General features: G+C 37.1%; 1 protein-coding gene across 1 annotated transcript; it reads right to left on the bottom strand.

The window, feature by feature from the left end:
* Window positions 1-369: 369 nt before the first annotated feature.
* LOC101888732 (uncharacterized) lies at window positions 370-19066 on the bottom strand. Its single transcript, XM_059125669.1, has 4 exons — window positions 17653-19066; window positions 17280-17579; window positions 2788-4041; window positions 370-827 (listed from the first exon to the last, which is right to left on the bottom strand). Exons 1-4 carry the CDS (start codon window positions 18910-18912, stop codon window positions 525-527), a joined length of 3117 nt encoding a protein of 1038 aa, XP_058981652.1. The 5' UTR covers window positions 18913-19066; the 3' UTR covers window positions 370-524.
* Window positions 19067-23811: the final 4745 nt, after the last annotated feature.

Genomic DNA, 23811 nt, shown 5'->3' on the forward strand with positions numbered 1-23811 from the left:
CATAATACCCTGACCACCTTGTGATGTAGGGTATAAAAAATGTAAAAATTACGGCGTTTGACTTTGTTGCAGTTTTGTTATCTCTCCCCGTAGATCGACTCTGAATGTCCTGAAACGGATTTGGTCCAATGAGACCTAAGGTCTAAAACCGTTATTTCGATGAGGCACGTTTTGGCCGCATCGGATGATATATACCCTCTGTAGCCAGATGGCTGATAGTAAAAAAATGTTTTAGGGTTTAAGCGGCACTCCGGTTGAGTTTATATAAAATATTTCAATATAACTTACTTTTAGGAGGATGACATCAAAACATATATATTTACATTATATATAACACCAAAATATTTGAATCAATTTTGCCGAAAAACAACATTATTATTTTAAATTACAATTTTATTTTTCCTTTGCTATAAGTCTCGGAATAAGTTATATATCTAGGTATAATATTTTTTTAAGAATATTACATTCGAAGTTAATAAATTCCAGATAGTGTATGGAATGAAAAAGTCTATCACATAATCGCTTTATTTCGCTATTCCGTATTCGTTAGTCTCTTTTACAATTTCCAAATAAGTTCCACCTTTAATTTTCAATATAAATGCTTTAGCTTCAAATTCCGGTTGCAGTACGGTCTGATCACATACTCGAACCGAATGATGTTTCAAGAGATGTACTAAACCGCACTTCAACTGCAGCATTGCGAGACGAGCTCCAATACAATTGTGGGGACCAGCACCAAACGGTAGGTATGTCATTGAATTCAGCAGCATTGCTTTATTCGGGGGTGAAAAACGTTCCGGATCGAATTTTAGAGGTTCAGGCCAGTACTGGAAAATAAAAGAAGGTAATAACGAAATGTATTTTTAAGAGTATTTACCAAAAGAAACATCGAAAGTCCAGTTACGTTTTTAGGACCTGTCAACCCAATGAAATATTCTATTCACTTAAGGTTAGTTTTCACTTTTATACCCTCCATCATACTATGGGTATATTAACTTTGTCATTCCGTTTGTAACTCCTCGAAATACTCATGTCAGACCCAACAAAGTATATATATTCTTGATCAGCGTAAAATTCTAAGTCGATTTAGCGATGTCCGTCTGTCTGTCTGTCTGTCTGCCTGCCTGTCTGTCCGTCTGTCTATCTGTCTGTCTGTCTGTCCGTCTGCCTGTCTGTCCGTCTGTCTGTCTGTCCGTCTGTCTGTTGTAATCACGCTATCTTTCGAACGAATTGTGACAGAAGGCTAAAATTTTGCACACCTGTTTATTTTTCCAGAAACCAGGTTAAGTTCGTAAATGTGCCATATAGCCCCCATATAACGGTACCTCCCTATATTCGGTATTTTGATGATTTTTGCGGCATTATTCACCGGAATTGTTTCAAATTTGGTATTTGAGATTCGTGATGGATACTACAGCCTATGACAGAAAATTGTCTGTGCAGGTTCACGTCTTCGTATAGCCCCCATATAACGGTACCTCCCAAAATTCGGTATCTTGATGACTTTAGCTCCATTATTCACCGGAATTGTTTCAAATTACGTATTTAGAGTTCGTAATGGGAACTACAGTCCGTGACACAAAAATGTCTGTGCAGGTCCAGGTCTTCGTATAGGCCCCATATATCAGTACCTCCCTATATTCGGTATTTTGACGAGTTTGGGTACAATACCCACCGAAATTGTTTGAGATATCGTATTTGACGTTATTAATGGATGCTATAGCCTGTAACTGAAAATTGTCTATGCTGGTCCAGGTATTCACACAGCTCCGATATAATGGCACCTCCCTATATATTATATTTTGATGATTTTAGCTACATTATTCACCGTTTATTTCAAGTTTCGAATTTGAATATGGTAATGGCTAATGGCAAACAATGCCTATGTAGGTCCACGTCGTATAGACCCCAATATAACGGCAATATTCGGTATTTTTAAAATTTAACAGAATTTTTTAAGGATTTTATTTTTTTAAAATTTCCAAATTCGGTCCAAATGGTGGAGGGTATTACTGCTTTTTAACTTGTTTGTGTTAGTGTCGTATCTAAAGCAGGGCTAGCCAAAAACTACCTTTTGTATTGGTATGGCCGTTTGAAGGCCATAATTCGTCCCAAAGGTGATCAATTCGAACAAATCTAAACTTTTTCTAAAATTTGATGCTGTTCCCGACAGTTTTTGATTCCATTCAATAAAATTAAAAAAAAATTAAAAATTATAGCGTTTTGTTGCATTTTTATCTCACCCTGTTCTCGGTCCTCACCCTGTATTTACCCTATTCTCTGCCGATTTTATATTTCACATATTTCAGCTAGTTGCATATAAAGGAAGAAATCCATCTACTCCAAATCTGGCATTTGGTAATATTTATATTCGACTTGGGCCAGGTACGAAATGGAAAATATTGACATACTCCTTCAGTGGAATTTCAATAAAGGGTCAAAATTTTGATAATCACAACGCAAGTCATATTTTGTTCTAATAAACTGACTGACTGTATACATCTGTCGGCAAAACCGACTGATACTTTCTTACGAGTTTTAAACCCTCTATGTAGCCCTATCCTTCCATGTACAAAATTTAATATAGAGCTTTGATAATTTATTGGTAGTCTTAGGTTTTTTCAAGAATTATTGGGTCATGTCGGTCCATTTTTAGCTTTTTTTCATATAAGAGTATCACCAGATATCAAGTATTTTCTTGGAATTTTTTTTCACACCATCTCCACTTGCCATTCTAAATCTTGTCTCCGAAGTCTAAAATCACTTTTACAATTTTACAAAACTCACCCTCGAATCATAGTGTAGGCCATATATGGAAATAAACATTGTCATATCATTCGGCACCGAGAAATTTGAATAGGGTTGCAGAGAATATTGCTCCATGGTCCCGGCTGGCTTATTATATCTTCTCTGCAGTATTGGCAAGACCGGATATAAACGTAAAGTCTCACACACCACCATATCTAGATATTCCAATTTACTAAGATTCCCATAAGATATGGATGGACCACCGTGTCCAGCAAAGTTCTCTTGAATTTCTCTTCTAAGACGTTTTTGTATTTCCGGGCATTTGGCCAATTCCAATAAAACATTTGACATGGTTGTGGCTGAGGTATCAAATCCTCCCGATATCAATATACCAACTTGACCCAACAGGCAATTCATAAATTGCGACATATCTCGACCACTCTCCTCTGCCTCATCCATCAACTTGACCAGGATATCTATCAAATCATTGCGAGTCTCACCACTTGATTTTCTCTCCCTGATTGCCTGATCAATGGAAGTCTTCAAAAACTTTTCCGTTTCTTCGTACAACAATTTCGATTTAAACACTCGTGATAAATGTGGCACAAAGAAAGCAATGACAAAATCAAATGCCCTCCTGCTGGTGAATTCCGTTAATTTTCGAATAATATTTCTCAACTCCTCCGAGGGATTTTCCAAGGAATTCGACTGAAATCCCAATAACACCGAGGAAATGATATCAATAGTATAACGGGCACAGAATTCTTTCATTTCACAGCGAAGGACACGTGGTTGCTTCTCCAAATACCCCTCCATATTCTGGGCCACATTTTGTATGAGTCCATACATGGTTTTCAATTTGGCACTGGTAAATAGGGGACTCAATTTGCTGCGCATCTCCTTCCAGATACCATAGGAAGCCATAAATAAGGCTTGGCCACCAATTGGATCATGTTCCACATCTTGCTCAGGAAATCGATCATGAAAATTATCGAAATTTTTCACAAGTATCAATTTGATTAGCTCCGGCTCTTTTATCAGCAATGCAGGTTCATGTAGTCCATAGATTCCAACCACCGGCTCATGGGCAAATTCCGGTCTGCCGTAAATTGCCTTCAAGTGATAACCAAAATTTGTCTTCAAACGCAGCGCTTGCAGCAAACATCCACTGAAAATACTGCCTCTCACACTGGGCACCATTTTATGCTGGGTCCAATAGGAAAATTGCTTCTGGTACCACCAGTAGATGGGTAGGAAAATTGTTATTAAAATAAATATTAATTGCAACATTTTCTTTCACTTCTTTCCGTTGAATTTTCTGAAAGCGTTATTCTCAGATGAAATTTAAAATTTATACTGAAGAACAGAATTCTATTTTGTCCGCAAAATTGGCTTTACAAAATACAAATATACCAAGTCATTATTAAACAAAAGGAGCATTCGTTATTTAACATATATTAATCTAAACGACTTGGCCCCACGCTCGTCTAATAATTCAGTGTTATCGGTATTTTAACGGAAAGTCCAATACACTTACAGTAGGGGGCAAAACTGTAGCGCGAAGAAAAGAGAGAACCTTAAAGAGGCTTCAGATCTATGAATCGATTAAATGGTTTGTCTATGTCTATAGAAGACCTTTAAGGGCTTCAACGTCAATAGAAGACCTTCAAGGGCTTCTATGCCTATAGAAGACCTACAAGGGCTTCTATGCCTACAAAAGACCTTCAAGGGCTTCTATGCCAACAAAAGATCTTCAAGGACTTTTATGCCTACAGAAGACCTTTAAGGGCTTCTATGCCTATAGAAGACCTACAAGGGCTTCTATGCCTATAGAAGACCTACAAGGGCTTCTATGCCTATAGAAGACCTACAAGGGCTTCTATGCCTATAGAAGACCTTCAAGGGCTTCTATGCCTATAGAAGACCTTCAAGGGCTTCTATGCCTATAGAAGACCTTCAAGGGCTTCTAGGCCTATAGAAGACCTTCAAGGGCTTCTAGGCCTATAGAAGACCTTCAAGGGCTTCTAGGCCTATAGAAGACCTTCAAGGGCTTCTAGGCCTATAGAAGACCTTCAAGGGCTTCTAGGCCTATAGAAGACCTACAAGGGCTTCTATGCCTACAAAAGACCTTCAAGGGCTTCTATGCCAACAAAAGATCTTCAAGGACTTCTATGCCTACAGAAGACCTTTAAGGGCTTCTATGCCTATAGAAGACCTACAAGGGCTTCTATGCCTACAAAAGACCTTCAAGGGCTTCTATGCCAACAAAAGATCTTCAAGGACTTTTATGCCTACAGAAGACCTTTAAGGGCTTCTATGCCTATAGAAGACCTACAAGGGCTTCTATGCCTATAGAAGACCTACAAGGGCTTCTATGCCTATAGAAGACCTTCAAGGGCTTCTATGCCTATAGAAGACCTTCAAGGGCTTCTATGCCTATAGAAGACCTTCAAGGGCTTCTATGCCTATAGAAGACCTACAAGGGCTTCTAGGCCTATAGAAGACCTTCAAGGGCTTCTAGGCCTATAGAAGACCTTCAAGGGCTTCTAGGCCTATAGAAGACCTACTAGGGCTTCTATGCCTACAAAAGACCTTCAAGGGCTTCTATGCCAACAAAAGATCTTCAAGGACTTCTATGCCTACAGAAGACCTTTAAGGGCTTCTATGCCTACAGAAGACCTTCAAGGGCTTCTAGGCCTATAGAAGACCTTCAAGGGCTTCTAGGCCTATAGAAGACCTTCAAGGGCTTCTAGGCCTATAGAAGACCTACAAGGGCTTCTATGCCTACAAAAGACCTTCAAGGGCTTCTATGCCAACAAAAGATCTTCAAGGACTTCTATGCCTACAGAAGACCTTTAAGGGCTTCTATGCCTACAGAAGACCTTCAAGGGCTTCTAGGCCTATAGAAGACCTTCAAGGGCTTCTAGGCCTATAGAAGACCTGCAAGGGCTTCTAAGTTTACAGGATACCTTAATGGGCTCCAAGAAACATATTTGTTTAAAAAAACTTCCATTTTTTATATCTCTCCCTTTAAGCCCTTGGTACTTCCTGAAGGAGAACATGTTAATTTACTCATCTGGTGCAGAAATAGACTAGCATCGTATCCATACAAAATAACTTTACAGTTTGTGGTATTAGTTTATTTCATCTTTGAAATTCCTTAGCTTGTTTCACTCGAGAAAAATGCAAAATCTTTTAGACTTAAAAAAAAAATAATTTCTTTGCAAATTGAATTGATTTCGCTTAACCTAATTAATGATCTGATAGTATTCAATAATAATTCTGATCGCTTTTTTTATAAATAATTTTTATGTGAGTGTATATCTTTGCTAAATTGCATTGCAGTGCACGAATCCAATTTGTCCTGATAAATACTCGAACGAACGAATCAAATATCCCAATAACAGACAACTTGAAATTCAATTCAATTTTCAATGGCAAATATTAAAAGGTATACAAATAAGTGTTGTGTATATGTGGTAATGTGCGATGCACTTAATTCGATTAGATTACGAAATGAGGGGAAATGCACTTCTGCAATAAATAAATTTAAGACATTGAATACAAATATAAAATGTGTTTTAAAATTCTGGAATTATAGTTTAAAACAAGTAAGCAAAGGCTATGGTCGTGCGGGGCCGACCATGTTATACCCTACAACACCACAATATGTTACAAAACCCTGTACAACACCCTTATGTCCAAATTCATTTTGAAAGATTTCGCTTTTGAAATTATGTCACGGAGCAATGCCCAGATGTTACCCTTAGCATTTTGACCAGGGACATTTGCCTAATATTTACGCATTCCGTCGTGCTGTTAGTTTTTGTGGTCCATTTTACAGCTACATATAATACAATGGCTATTCATTTTGGTTCATTTGAACCCCTACATATTTGGCGATCATCTCCAAAAGCAAGAGGCTACTCTGTATCTCCAAATTTAGTCTCATCTATATGATTTGCTTATCTACGATATCTGGCTATATTCGTCAACGAAATCAGTGTAAAACGCCTGAAGTTCGCCTTTTGTGTATTTTTGAATTCGCATGCAAGTTATTTTCAGAGTTTCGGTAGAATGGAAATGTTGGTATTTTTTCACGCAAAAGTAGTGGTCCATACTACCCGCTGTCCTAAACTCTAATTTCATACCAGATTTCGTCAGATTTGGTTTCCATTTGTTACCTTTAAAACGTCTGTAAAATTAGGAACATTTTGAGTTGTTGGTCCACTTCAACCCCTAAATATATTGCGGACACCTTTGAAAACAATAGGCCTAGACTTTCTGAGCCTAACCCTAACCTTGTTAAAATTTTCGATAGGATCGGACGATTATTGCAATTTATATTAAAAAACCTGTGTTGTAAGGTGAAAAAATATTACAAAATATACACTTCAATATTATAGATCAAATTGAAAAAATTGCATTCTATAAAAAATATGAAAAAATAAAAATATGATACAAAATAATACAAAATCTATATTAACATCTTTATTGGCATATTTTTCTGCGATTTTTTTTAGATTTTATACTTTTATGTCAAGAGGGCATTCGGAATTGACAAAATTTGTCAAAATAGGTCCAGCCATTCTTGAGATATAAGCATTCTAACTAACATCCCCTTCCTTTGTATATACACATTGCATATATTTCGCTACATATATCCGATATATTTACTATCGGCATCTACGTAATGGTCAGAATTGACCTGTTCTTCTATTTGTAATTTCGCCGGGATTAAAAATATTCGCGGTTTAATAGAAAATTTGACTTTTATTTAACAGAAATATTGTGGCCTATTTCACCCACTAAATATTACCCGATGACCATCAAAATTGAAAGGGTTCTGCCAAGTCCTAAGCTCTAGAAACATGCCAACTTCGATTGGTCTATAATTGCGACTTGTAGAGCAGCTGCAAAATCAAGATTTTTTTCAGTTTTTGGTCCATTTCAACCCCTAGATATTATGCGATCATGTCCAAAAGAAATAGGGTTCTATTCTGGCCCTATCCCCACCTCCATTCTTAATTTCGTGAAGATCGGGCCATAATTGCGACCTGTAGAGTGATTACAAATTAACATGGACAGACGGACAGACGGACAGACGATCGGACGGACATACATACCTAGATCGATCCATATATACATTCCTATATGGGAAACCAATATTTCGTGGTGTTACATAATTTTTGGCCCAATCAAACTTATAATACCCCCAACACATAGTGTTGTAGGGTATAAAAAGTCTAAAAGTCGGGCGGGGTCGCCTTTATGGTAACCTACATCCCTTGGCATATTTAGTAGAGTTTCATATAACAATTAAAAATTATAACAAATCGGATGAACAATATATATGGGAGCTATAGCTATATCTGAAAATATTTCGATCACATTTGGCATTGCCTAATTAAAAAGGAAACCAGTAAAGAAAGTCTTAAAGTTGGGCGGGGCCGACTTTACGATACCCTACACCACTTTTCTAATTTAGTAGAGCTCCGCATAACAATTAAAAGTTTTTATGGGAGAATTCAATCATACACGCAATGATTATAATTATAATTTAAAGTTGAAAGGACTAAATACACCGAAGCATTTGTATCTTTTAAATTCGGACTTTTATTGCCCATTTGGTGCACAATTAATTTGAAATCGGATAAAAATATATCCAAATCGGAACCGATCTCGATAAAATTTGGCAAGGATATTTCTGAGCTGTATTTGATATATTTCCCTGAATATCGTTGTTACGGAGTGCACATTACGGCTGTGGGTAACAAATATAAAAAATCGGATGAACAGTATATATAGGAGCTATACCTATATCTGAACCGATCTTCACCAAATTTGACATACTAGCTTCTAGACTCAATTCGGTCGTAAGTGCCAAATTCCATCCCATTTGGACAAATATTAGACGTTTGGTGCACAATAAAAGGTAAATCAGACGAAGTTATATATGGGAGCTATATCCAAATCAGAACCGATCTCGATAAAATTTATCAAATGTATTTCTGAACTGTATTTGATATATTTCCCTAAATATTGTTGTTACAGAGTGCATATTACGGCTGCGGAGGACAAAAATAACAAATCGGATGAACAATATATATGGGAGCTATAGCTATGTCTGAACCGATTTCGATCAAATTTGGCATACTTATTTGTAGGCCTAATTTGGTTGTATATACCAAATTCTATACTATTCAGGCTAATATTACACGTTTGGTGCACAATAAATCGGCAAATCGGACAAAGATATATATGGGAGCTATATCTAAATTTTGACCGATTATCTCCAATTTCAATAGGGTTCGTCCTTGGGCCAAACAAATGATTTGTGCAAAAATTCATCTGGATAGGGCAATAAATGCGAACTTTACTTTGTTTACAAAAATACAGACGGACGGTCGGACAGACGGACGGACGGTCATGCATAAATCGACTCAGAATGTGATTCTATGCAGATCATCAAAAAGAACTATGGGTTTATCTCGTTTCCTTTTGCCTGTTACAAACAAATGCACAAAGACATAATATCCTGATCAACCTGTGGTATAGGGTACAATAAATAAAAGGAAAATCGGACGAAGATATATAGAGAAACTATATCTAAATTTTGACCGATTATCTCCAATTTTCATAGGATTCGTCCTTGGGTCAAACAACTATTTTGTGTAACATTTGATCTGGCTCAGGCAATTAATATGTCCTATAGGTTGTTTACAAAAATACATGAACAGACGGACATGGAAGATACTGTGGCACTTCTAGTCCTCCTGTTCTTTTTTTGGCTCTTATAGTCCTTGAACAAAATTGAAAAATCTTAAGGTTAATATCACTGAGAATTATTGAAAAATGTTTGAAAAATCTACTATTTGTGGTCCTTTTTAAATATAATTTATTTTCCCTTTAAAAACTGTTGGAAAAATTAAAAAAAGTTCTTTTGTATTTGGAAAAAAAAAGTTAAAAAGAAGTAATTTCGGCCGAGCCGAACTTTGAATAACCTCCATCATTTGGAACGAATTTGAAAATTTTCAAAAAATAAAATCCGTTAAAAAATCTTTTAATATCTTTAAAATACCGAATATAGCCGCTTCATACGACTAGGCATTGTTTGTTGTAAGCCATTACCATATTCTAATTCGAAACTTGAAATAAACGGTGAATAATGTAGCTAAAATCATAAAAATACCGTAAATAGGGAGGTACCGTAATATCGGAACTATACGAAGACCTGGACCGGCATAGATAATTTTCTCTCACAGGCTGTAGCATTCATTGCGAACATTAAATACGACATCTTAAACAATTTCGGTAAGTATTGTACATAAAATCGTCAAAATACTGAATATAGGGAGGTACTAATATATGGGGCCTGTACGAAGACGTGGACCTGCACAGACAATTTTTTGTCATAGGCTGAAGTATTCATTACGAACTCTAAATACGTAATTTGAAACTACTCCGGTGACTAATGACGCTAAAATCATCAAAATACCGAATACTGGGAGGTACCGTTATAGGAGGGCTATACGAAGACGTGGACCTGCACAGGCAATTTTCTGCCATAGGCTGTAGTATTCATTATGAACTTCAAATATCAAATTTGAAACAATTCCGGTGAATAATGACGCTAAAATCATCAAAATGTCGAATATTGGGAGGTACCGTTATATAGGGGCTATGCGAAAACGTGGACCTGCACAGACAATTTTCTATCTTAGGCTGCATTATCCATTTCGAAATTCAAATGCCAAATTTGAAAAAACTCAGTCCACGAATTGATTGAAATATGTTTCAATTTTTTTACTGGTACTCCATTAAAATTCTCTTGTATTTCCCTAAAACTTCAAAACTCTCAGCTGTAAGTATATATTTATAAAAAAATATATATATGTAAATTCAAATATAAGCCATTGCAAAACCTCCATCCACTTTTAGCCCATCTCACAGACACACACACACGGCCACACCAACAATGTGTTTATCAGCAGAGCATTAATGTTCAATAATCTTTTGCTGTCTATTTTCGGTATTAGAGGCTATCCTTAAAGAGATCATTTGCATATAAACACCTTGATAATGCTATTAACAATTCGTGCCAACAACAAATGGTGGACCCTCACACACACTCATATTCAGACATTTCAAGGCATAACTCAGTAAAGGCTCCTTTCAAACATTAAGAACATCATATCGGCCGTAATGCCGTTTCCAACATCATCAGCTGCCGCAACAGGACTTTTTTATTTGCCTCTCAACAAAAACAATTTGAATTGAAATTCATTTAAATTGTATGAAAGGAAAACATAAACACTCCGCTCTCCCCTGCTCTGTGAACTGCGAACTATGTGTAAATCACTCGAAGAATGTATTTTTCACACTTGTTACGGGGGGGTGGTCGAACCATCAACAACAAAAAACAGAAACAACAATAACAAAAAAATTTACATATTTTTGTTTTTGTTTCGTACACGTGTGTTGTGGCATTGCAAATAATCTGGTCTGGAATTCATTTTTTGGGCATAAAATTATTTTTTTTTTTTCGTATTATTTGCCGCTTTACAGCGGTCCGGTGAGTTGAATATTTTATTGTTAGGGAATACAATGTGCATGTGCATATGTAAATACATAACAATTTACATATTTTTTTATTTATATCAACAATACTCATATGTGTAAAAAATAAACATTTTAAAGCGATACTAATTGATGATCGACTGGGGGTTTTGGAAAATGGTTTCAAATAAGGGAGGACTTTTGGTTTGAAATCCGAACTACAACGGTACAAAATGTATTAAAAGGTACTAAATATGGTACCCCTTGTACAGGGTGAGATGAAACCAGTAAAAAAAGTCCTAAAGTCGGGCGGAGCCGATTTTATGATACCCTACACCACTTTGCTAATTTAGTTGAGCTCCACATAACAATTAAAAGTTTTTATGGGAGAATTCAATCATACACGCTATGATTATAATTATAATTTAAAGTTCAAAGGACTAAATATGCCGAAGCATTTGTATCTTTTCAATTCGGACTTGTATTGCCCGTTTGGTGCACAATTAATTTGAAATCAGATAAAGATATATATGGGAGCTATATCCAAATCTGAACCGATCTCGATAAAATTTGGCAAATATATATCTCTTCTGTATTTGATATATTTCCCTGAATATCGTTGTTACGGAGTGCATATTACGGCTGTGGGTAACAAATACAACAAATCGGATGAACAATATATATGGGAGCTATAGCTATATCTGAACCGATCTTCACCAAATTTGGCATACTACCTTCTAGACTCAGTTCGGTCGTATGTGCCAAATTCCATCCCATTTGGGCAAATATTAGACGTTTGGTGCACAAAAAAAGGTAAATCGGACGAATATATATATGGGTGCTATATCCAAATCTGAACCGATCTCGATAAAATTTAGCAAAGGTGTTTCTGAGCTGCATCTGATATATTTCCCAAAATATTGTTGTTACAGAGTGCATATTACGGCTGCGGAGGACAAAAATAACAAATCGGATGAACAATATATATGGGAGCTATAGCTATATCTGAACCGATTTCCATCAAATTTGGCATGCTTTTTTTTAGGTCTAATTTGGTTGTATGTGCAAAATTCCATACTATTCGGACTGATATTACACGTTTGGTGCACAATAAAAGGCAAATCGGACGAATATATATATGGGAGCTATATCTAAATTTTTACCGATTATCTCCAATTTCAATAGGGTTCGTCCTTAGGCCAAACAAATGTTGTTTGGAAAATTTCATCTCAATCGGATAATAAATGCGACCTGCATTTTGTTCACAAAAATACTTGGACAGACGGGCGGACGGACGGACAGACGGACTGACATGCATAAATCAACTCAGAAAGTGATTCTATGCAGATCATCAAAAGGAACTATGGGTCTATCTCGTTTCCTTTTGCCTGTTACAGACAAATGCACAAAGACATAATACCTTGACCACCTTGTGGTGTAGGGTATAAAAACTGCAACCAACTTCAGACTGCTGTCATTTCAAAGCCACTCGTCCGATAGCTGTTAAAATTACGGAAAGCAAGGTCGGCACTAAAAAAGTATCAAAGTGTCGATCACCTCAAGCAAGCGCTTCGCTGTGAATGGGCAAAAATACCGTAGATTCGGGCAGCGTGTGACGGTTTATAAAATATACGGAGAACCAATAGAGTTGGAATTCTGAAAGTTAGAAATATGAATACTACATGGTGAGATAAAAAACCTGCAACAAAGTCAAATGCCATAATTTTTACATGTTTTTTTAAATGTTATTGAATGAAAGCAAAAAATGTCGGAAATAGCATCAAATGTCGGAAATAGCATCAAATTTTAGAAAAATATTAGATTTGTTCGAATTGGTCACATTTGGCACGAATTATGGCCTTCAAACGGCAAATGAAACCGTCACACGCTACCCAAATGTTGCTCTGCGGTATTTTAGCCCATTCCCGGCGAAGTGCTTGCTTGAGGTTATCGACAATTTGGTATTTGGTAGTGCCAACCTTACTTTCAAACTACTCAAAACACAATAGTTTAACGGATTGGTACCCGAAGATTTTTGTGGCCACTGTGCGCTGGAAATAAAGAAAGAAATTTTGTAACCATTCTTGGGTGGCGCGTGCTGAGTGCGATGGTGCTGAGACCTGTTGGAATGTCCAAGGTCTGCGGCCAAAATGTTTTCGTGCCCAAGGCTTTAATACACCCTCCAGAATATTTTCGCGATAATATTCGGCATTTATTCTAATGCCAAGGCCAATTAATACTAGCGGAGAGCGACCCTCGGTTGTTATGGCGGCCCACCCAATCGCCATGGCCGGCGTTTAAAGTTCTGGTGACCAACCGAAGGTGCACATTTTCAGCTGATCTCTTTTGTTTGTTTACAAACTTCTGGTGCGGTGTAAGTTCTTATACTTTTTGGAATTTTAATGGCTTATCCCCGAGCTCATTTTTCAATATTTGCCGAATGGAATATTGCGATATTTTCAGCTCAATATATATTTTTTTTTTTTTCATTTTACTCATATTTTCCATTTAATTTTTCCAAATCTCGCCTCCAGCTCATCTGTTTGAACTCTCTCACCTCCAGCTTGACCATAGAGACTATAAATGATTCTCATCTTGACTTTCGGCCGCATACGGTTTGTCATGGGATGAGGGTATATGTATATCTGCCGACAAAACGATGAACACTTTTTTAACTCTTTTACAATTCCAATGCACAAAGTGCCCTCCTAAACATCAGACTTAAACAAAAAATGAAAAGAATATCTCTGATGTAAGTATGTTTCTGCAAAAGAGCTCTTCATTTACAAAAAAGGGGCAAAAACGAAGCTTTTTAATTGCACTGTTGCATGACCAACTCGAGCAAAGATGCCAAAAGCTTTCTTTTCTCTACTGCTGTCTGTTTCGCCTTTTTCAATGTGTGACAACGTCAAAGGGCCTTCATCTGTGCACTAGACATCCAGACTACAATACATACATGTCCTCGGCAGCAAGTGGTAACGCACACTCACACCAACAAGAAATTACTTAAAGGGAAATAAAATAAAATGCTCATACACTTCGACTCAACTGATTAAACTGGGTGAGATGAAAAAACTGTAGCCAACCTCAGGCTGCTGTCATTTCTAAGCCACTCGTCCGAAAGCTTACAGCCATTATATTGTTTACAAACGTAGAAAAGCATTTTGGTGAGAATTTTCTAGAAAAAAGTTATTCGTGATGTAATCTAAGCGTGATAGTGTTATTTCTTAAAAAATGAGCTTGGGATAAAGCCATTAAAATTCCAAAAAGTTCAAGAATTTACACCGCAACAGAAAGAAAATAGGTTCAAAAGAGCTAACGAGTTGCTTCGCTTGGCCGAAAGTGGTGACCTGCCGAATTTGGGTTTCTCTGATGAGAAAACATTCGTTGTCCAGCAGTTTGTATACAAACAAAATGATCGTGTTTACTTGCCAAAGAGGTCAGCTGAAAATGTTGTCGGTTGGCCACTAGAACTCAAGCGCCAGTCATGGTGATGGGGTGGGCCGCCATAACAGCCGAGGGTCGCTCTCCGCTCGTATTAATCGACCTTGACACTAGAATATATTCTGGAGGGTCTATCGAAGCTTTGGGCACGCATACATTCTGGCCACAGACCTTGGACATTCCAACAGGACTCAGCACCATCGCACTCAGCACGCGCCTCCCAAGAATGTTTCCAGCGCACCGTGGACACCAAAATCTCCAGATACCAATCCGTTGGACTATTGTGTCGGGAGTATTTTGGAAAGCAAGGTTGGCACTAGAAAATACCAAAGTGTCGATCACCTCAAGCAAGCGCTTCGCCGGAAATGGGGCAAAACACCGCAGAGCAACATTCGGGTAGCGTGTGACGCTTTCATTAGCCGTTTGAAGGCCATAATTCGTTCCAAAGTTGATCAATTCAAACAAATTAACATATTTTAAAATTTGATGATATTTCCGACATTTTTTGCTTGCATTTAATAACAATTAAACCAGTAAAGAAAGTCTTAAAGTCGGGCGGGGCTGACTTTATGATACCCTACACCACTTTGCTAATTTAGTAGCGCTGCGCATAACAATTAAACGTTTTTATGGGAGAATTCAATCATACACGCTATGATTATTATTATAATTTAAAGTTCAAAGGACTAAATACACCCAAGCATTTGTATCTTTTAAATTCGGATTTGTATTGGTGCACAATTAATTTGAAATCGGATAAAAATATATATGGGAGCTTTATTCAAATCTGAACCGATTTCCATAAAATTTGGCAAAGATATTTCTGAGCTGTATTTGATATTTTTCCCTGAATATCGTTGTTACGGAGCGTATATTACGGCTGTGGGTAACAAATATGACCAATCGGATGAACAGTATATATGGGAGCTATAGCTATATCTGAACCGATCTTCCCCAAATTTGACATACTAGCTTCTAGACTCAATTCGGTCGTAAGTGCCAAATTTCATCCAATTTGGGCAAATATTAGACGTTTGGTGCACAATTAAAGGTAAATCGGACGAAGTTATATATGGGAGCTATATCCAAATCTGAACCGATCTCGATAAAATTTAGCAAAGGTATTTCTGAGCTGTATTTGATATATTTCCCCAAATATTGTTGTTACAGAGTGCATATTACGGCTGCGGAGGACAAAAATAACAAATCGGATGAACAATATATATGGGAGCTATATCTATATCTGAACCGATTCAAATCTATCTGAATATCTGAACCTGATCAAATTTGGCATATTTATTTTCAGGTCCAATCTGATCGTACGTGCAAAATTCCATACTATTCGGAATGATATTACACGTTTGGTGCTATATCCGATTATCTCCAATTTCAATAGGATTCGTTCTTGGGCCAAACAAATTATTTGTGCAAAATTTCATCTGGATAGGGCAATAAATGCGAACTGTACTTTGTTTACAAAAATACATGGACAGACGGACGGACGTACATGCATAAATCGACTCAGAATGTGATTCTATGCAGATCATCAAAAGGAACTATGGGTCTATCTCGTTTCCTTTTGCCTGTTACAAACAAATGCACAAAGACATAATACCCTGACCACCTTGTGGTGTAGAGTATAAAAACAAGTAAAAACATTAAGTTCGGTCGGGTAATGGAAACACTAGAACCAATTATGACCCACAAATACCAATTTTTAGACATATTCGTGATGTACCGTTATATGGGACTATACCTAAACGTGGACCGATATATCTCATTTTCAATACCAACCATCCTAGACACAATGAAAATTATTCCGCTAAATTTTAACGCTCTACGTCAAATAACGTGGGCTGTATCGTGATTTAAACAGGCAGAATTAGAATTGTATGCTGATTATGAATATATATACATCATGAGGTCTACGACGAATATTTAGACATGTTACAAACGGAATGACATAGTTAATATACCCTCCTTTTCAAGGTGGAGGGTATAAAAATATAAAAATTATGGCGTTTGACTTTATTGCAGTTTTTTTTTATCTCACCCTGTACACATGCATTATATTTTTGTATTTTTTTGGTTTTATGTTGCAAGCCTGTCAACATGCCAACACTTTGCTGGACGAAGGACTTCCGACGTCAGAGGTGTAAAAAAATTGTTTTTAGTCCTTTGAACATTTTTAAATGCATTCCGCTTAAAAACATATTTAAAAAATGCAATGGTTTTCCATTAAATGCTTAATGTCCGAGAAAAATGAAAACTCACATTATGTTACAAGACTGCAAGTGTAAAGTGATTTCCTACAATCGACAAAGAATATTGTGAACTTCTTCAGAAAAAAAATACATTTAAAAACAAAATCAAGGACCAACATGGTTGCATTTTTAATAATAGTTTTCCAGGGACCACTAAAGCGGAATTTTTAGAATTTTTTAAGTGCTAGCATATATGGACTTTTATTTAAACACATTATGCCAATACTTTTCATATCTAAGGCTATTTTTTCAAATTCATTCCAACTTCGTTACGGATCTGTTATATAATTCATCTTTAACTATTTCCAAATTGATACCGCCCTCGACTTGTAATACAAATGCCTTGGGATTAAATTTCGTTTGCAAATTCGTTTCCGAACATATTTCAATACGATGGTTTTTCAAGATATATGCAATACATGTTTTAACCTGTATTAAGCCCATTCGGGCGCCAATACAATTGCGGGGACCACCTCCAAAAGGTAAATAAATCATGGGGTTTAAATTCGCTTTATTCTCTGGTGAAAAACGTTCTGGATCAAATTTTCGAGGATCGGTCCAGTACTGGAAAGAAGAAAAAAACAGAAGAATAAGGTTTCTATGGGTAATTCCATTTTGATGTTCCCCCCTAACTTACTTTCTCATCATAATGCAAACCATAGACCGAAATATAGACCGGCATGCCATTTGGTATTTCAAAATCGTAGAATGGCCTCAGCGAGTATCCCTCAGATACCTCCTTCTTGGGATTCAAATATTGCCTTTCAATCAAAGGGAAAACTGGGTACATACGCAGCGTTTCATCCACCACCATGCTCAGATATTCCAATTCACTTAGATCCTCATAAGATATGGAACCATTTCCCCTAGAGAAGGCATCCAACAGCTCTTGCCTTAGACGTTGCTGGATGTGAGGATTTTTGGCCAATTCAAAGAGAACATTGGCAATTGTTGTCGATGAGGTTTCCGTTCCACCCGAAAAAAATGTCACTGTCTGGGCCACAATGAACTCCATAAATTCCTTGATATCTCCACCTTTCTCCACCACCTCATGTCGGAGTTTTGTGACAAGTTCAATCATATCGGGGCGCCTAATTGGACTTCTAATGCGTTCTTCTACATTTTGTGTTGTGTGGGTTTTGAAAAATTCCACAGTTTCCCTAAAAAAAATTGATGGCCTAAAGAGCCAATTCAAATTGGGCGCCATAAAGACAACAAAGAAATTTAGGGCCCTTCTCAAATTAAACAGCACCAGTTGTCGGATTTGCTGGGTTATGGCCTGGGATGAAGAATTCTTCAAAGAATTGGTGGCAACGCCAAAAACTGTTGTCGCAATGCTGTCGATGGTAAAGAGAATTGCCAACTGTTTGCACTCACACACAAAACACTCGCCCGTCTTGTGCAGATACTCCTCCAAATTCTCACCCACCTGCTGGATGAGGGGATACATTTGCTTCATTTTTCCGCTGGTAAATATTGGACTGAGTTTGAGGCGCCATTCCCGCCAGCTGTTGTAGCGTGCAAAGAACAAGCTCTTATTACCAATGGGATCGGCATGGGGATCACTGCGTCCATAGCGATTGGCAAAACAATTAAAATCCCGTATAAGTATGGACTTGATCAATTCGGGGTCTCTTAGCAAAAGGGCCGGTCTTAAGGCGTAAATTCCCACAGCAGCTTCATTGGAAAATTGTTCATTGTCGTAAATGGTTTTCACATGGAAACTGAAATTGGTTTTCAGCGTTAAAATCTCGTTTAAATTTCCTCCGAAGATACGACCCTGAACACTTGGCACCACTGGGTGGTGTTTCCAAAAATCGAAATGTTTTCTATACCAACGATAGATAAGGAAGGCAAAGAGAGAAATCACACCAAACAACGATAAGAGACGATCCATAACTAACTGAGGTTTTTTAATTCAAGCTGAAGTTTTCAGTTCTAGTGTCGAACTGATACCAACCCAGCCGAAATGATACAGCTGTCATATAATCAAATGATAATTGATCTATGATTTTAAAATTGACAATATAATTTGTATATTAAAGGTTCGCCAGAATACCAACAACAAAAAGTTTAGATTGCTGTGGGGGGAATTTAATAATAACAACAAAATAACAACAACAGCTGAGTACACAAGGGGACCTAAGTAAAAAAAATATATAAAAAACCGGTAAAGTAAGTCTTAATGTCGGGCGGGACCGACTTAAAGATACTCTGCACCCCTTTGCATATTTAGTAGAGCTTCATATAACTTAAATATAAATAAAAAATATAACAAATCAGATGAACAATATATATGGGAGCTATAGCTCCCTGAACCGATTTTCTCCAAATTTGACTTATATTTTTAGGCTCAATTTGGTTCTAAGTGCCGAATTCCATACCATTTGGGTCAATATTACAGGTTAAAATGAAAAAACTGCAATCAACTGCAGAATGCTGTCATTTATAAGCAACTCGTCCGACAGCTGTTAAAATTTTTCCAGTGACAGCTCATTTTATTTTTTACAAGCGTACAGAAGCATTTTGGTGAGAATTTCCCACAAAAAAAGTATTCGTGATGGAATTCAAGCGTGATAGTGTGATCTCTTTAAATTTGGCTAGAAAACCACAAGTGACTATCGTTAAAGCACTCCAGCATTTAAATGTGAATAAATCTTTTGTGACTCGTACCATCGCTCCTTACCGTGATACTGATAGCATAACCCGACGTCAAGGCAGTGGACGGAAGAAAACAGCAACATCAGCAGAAATGGTTCGAAAAGTAAAGAAGCGACTTGTTCGAAACCCTCGTCCCAGTGGCGGAAAAATGCCTGGCGAGCTTAACATATCGCAATATTCCATTCGCTAAATATTGAAAAATAAGCTCGGGGTTAAGCCATTGCCATTGGAATTCCAAAAAGTTCAAGAACTTACACCGCAACAGGAAGAAATTAAACTCACAAGGGCTAAAGAGTTGCTTGACCGAAAGTGGTGAACTGCCGAATTTGGGTTTCTCTGATGAGAAAACATTCGTTTTCCAGCAGTTTGTAAACAAACAAAATGATCGCGGTTACTTGCAAAAGAGATTGGCTGAAAATGTGCACCTTCGGTTGGCCACCAGAACTGAAGCGTCGGCCATGGTGATGGTGTGGGTCGCCGATGGTCGCTCTCCACTGGTACAAATCAACCGTGGCATCAGAATAAATGTCGAATATTATCGCGAAAATATTCTGGAGGGTGTACTAAAGCCTTGGGCACGCAAACATTTTGGCCGCAGACCTTGGACATTCCAACAGGACTCAGCACCAGAATTTTTACAAAATGAGGTTTCTCGCTTCATTTCTAGCGCACAATGGCCACCATAATTCCCCGGATACCAGTCCGTTGGACTATTGTGACTGGAGTATCTTGGAAAGCAAAGTTGGCTCTACAAAAAACCCAATGTGTCGATCACCTCAAGCAAGCGCTTCGCTGGAATTGGGCCAAAATACCGCAGAGCTACATTCGGGCAGCGTGTGACGGTTTCATTGGTCATTTGAAGGCCAATGGTGACCATTTTGAAGAAATCTAAATTTATTCTAAAATTTGAAGCTATCTCCGACATATTTTGTTTCAATCAATAAAATTAAAAAAAAAATATATGAACAACAAGTAAAAAAGCAGTAAGTTCGGCCGGGCCGATCTTTGAATACCCTCCACCATTTGGAACGAATTTGGCAATTCTCAAATACAATAAAATCCGTTAAAAAGTCTGTAAAAATCTTAGAAATAACGAAAGTAGCTGTTATATTAGGGTTAATACGACGACATGGTCCTGCATAGGTAACATTTGTCAAAAGCCATTGCAATATTCAAATGCGAAACTTAGAAAAAAAAATCAGTGAATAATGTAGCTAAAGTCATCAAAATACCGAATATCGGGATGTACCGTAATATGGGGGCTATACGAAGACGTGGACCTGCACAGACAATTTTCTGTCTTAGTCTGTGGAAATCATCCTAGCTTCCGAACGAATTGAATAGGTCCACGTTTTGGCATAGCCCCATATAACGGTACCTCCCGATATTCGGTATTTTGATGATTTTAGCGAATTTGTTCACCGGAATTGTTTCAAATTTGGTATTTGAAGTACGTAATGGATACTACAGCGTATGACAGAAAATTGTCTGTGCAGGTCCTCGTCTTCGTAGAGCCCCCATATAACGGTACCTCTCGATATTCGGTATTTTGATGATTTTAGCGAATTTGTTCACCGGAAATGTTTCAAATTTGATATTTAAAGTTCGTAATGGATACTTCAGCCCACGACAAAAAATTGTCTATGCAGGTCCAGGTCTTCGTATAGCCCCCACATAACGATACCTCCCGATATTCTGTATTTTGTCGACATTATAACCGATTTTTTATTTAAATTTCGCATTTGAATATTGTAATGGCTTATGACAAATGTTACCTACGCAGGTTCATGTCATCGTATAGACCCTAATATAAAAAAAAGAATTGCCAAATTCGTTCAAATGGTGGAGGGTATTCAAAGCTCGGCCCGGCCGAACTTACTGCTTTTTTACTTGTTTTATCTCACCCTGTACCCGTACATAGACATATATGGGAGCTATATCCAAATCTGAACCGATCTCGATAAAATTTGGCATACTTATTTCCAGACTTAATTTGGTCATATATGCCAAATTCCATACTATTTGCGCTAATATTACACGTTTGGTGCCCAATAAAAAGTAAATCGAACGATGACATATATGGGAGCTATATCTAAATGTTGAACGATTATCTCCGATTTTAAAAGGGTTCGAACAAATGACTTGTGCAAAATATCACCTGGATTGGGCAATAAATGCGGTCTATACTTTGTTTACAAAAATACATGGCCACTTGTTTCAGAATACTTGTATTTTTGTCCGCAGTATTGCCGAAGCTTACTGTTTATTTCAAAATTTGTTATTTTTTATTCAAGTTTCTTCAGAATCAAAAATGTGGATTTTTAAGTAGAGTTTTAAATATTTTCATAACCAAAGACTATAACTTTGGCCTTTAAAATCTGAAATGATTTAAAGTTATTTTTATTTAATGTTGTCTTCTTCCCATTGCCCTTTCCTCTCTTTCGGGCAATAATAGGTGCATTTTATCTGCATTTATTTTAGTTCCATGCCAGGACAAAAACACAAAAACCCCAACCTGTCACCCGAGTATCCAAGACTACAAAGTTGACATGACCAAGTACTAGAAACAACAGAAACAAATATTACACACACACACACACACAATGAGATTATGTGAAAGTGTAAAACTAGCCATAACTGAGCTCAGCTATGTGGAAATGGAGAAGGGAATTTATTTTAATTAAATTTTTATAAATAAGAATTAAAAAAAGAAAAGGAAACCGAGGGAAAGGTGTGCATGACAATGTACCTACCACTACATCTGAACATGATATGTGGAAAATTCTTTTACAACGGATTTTAGTACGGTAAGGGCATGGCATAAATAATTGCTAAAAAAAACAAGTTAAAAAGTAGCAAGTTCGACCGGGCCGAACTTTGAATTGCCTCCACCATTTGGAACGAATTTGGAAATAAAATCCTTAAAAAATTCTGTTAAAATATTAAAAATAACGAATATAGTCGTTATTTTGGTGCCTATACGACGTGGACCTACATATGCATTGTTTGTCATAAGTCTTTATCATATTCAAATTCGAAACTTGAAATAAACGGTGAATAATGTAGCTAAAATCATCAAAATATCGTATATAGGGAGGTGCCGTTATATCGGAGCTGTGCGAAGACCTGGACCAGCATTGACAATTTTCTGTCATAGGCTGTAGCATCCATTACTAACGTCAAATACGATATCTCAAACAATTTCGGTGGTTATTCTGTTACAGTCTGTATTTCCCATTACGAACTCACGTTTTGGCCCTATTAAATGGTAAATACATTAAGTTCGGCCAGGTCGAATTTTTAATACCCTCCACCTTTGGGTAAAGAACAAATTTTTTATAAAAGTATCTGAATTCAAACGTGTTTCCCCTTTAAACCACAAATATCAGTAAGACCGTTTGGAGAATTCTGTTAAACTTTTCAAAAAACCATAAAGTGTGTGAAGCCTTCATATGGGGGTCATACCAAAAGGGGAAACTCTATAGGGATTTTTATACTTCAATCTGCCAAATCTTAATAAATACCAAATTCGAAACAATTTCGTGGGTAAATGTGACTAGGATTATCAAAATACCGAGTATCGGTGGGTATCGTTATCCCTGGAAATATATGGTAAAAATCAGCAAAATAACGAAATCGGGAAGTACCGTTATATGGGGCTATACGAAAACGTGGACCTATTCATACAACGTCCCGCCACTAGCGCTAGAACCCATTAAGACCTACAAATACCAATTTTTTGAAAAAATGTGGCGAAAAACATCAAAATACCGAATATCGCGAGGTATGGCGGCTATACCAAAACGTGGACCGATATATCTGATTTTCAATTCCAACCATCCTAGACACAATATAAATTGTTCTGCCAATTTTTTAAGATCTACGTCAAATAATGTGGACTGTATCGTGATATTTAGGGACATTACAAACGGAATAACGAAGGTAATATACCCTACTTTTGAAGGTGGATGGTATAAAAATGTGTGCATGCTCATGGCATGTACAAGGTCGGCCAAATCTAGCAACTTTTGACACAAATTTGACAATAAATACTCTGTTCCATAACTGCAAACTGCATTTTACATTCACTACGATAACCAAATTGTTATACCCTCCACCATGGTATGGAGGGTAT

The sequence above is a fragment of the Musca domestica genome, unplaced genomic scaffold (genome assembly GCF_030504385.1).
Source record: "Musca domestica strain aabys unplaced genomic scaffold, Musca_domestica.polishedcontigs.V.1.1 35, whole genome shotgun sequence".
In the NCBI taxonomy this organism is placed as follows: domain Eukaryota; kingdom Metazoa; phylum Arthropoda; class Insecta; order Diptera; family Muscidae; genus Musca; species Musca domestica.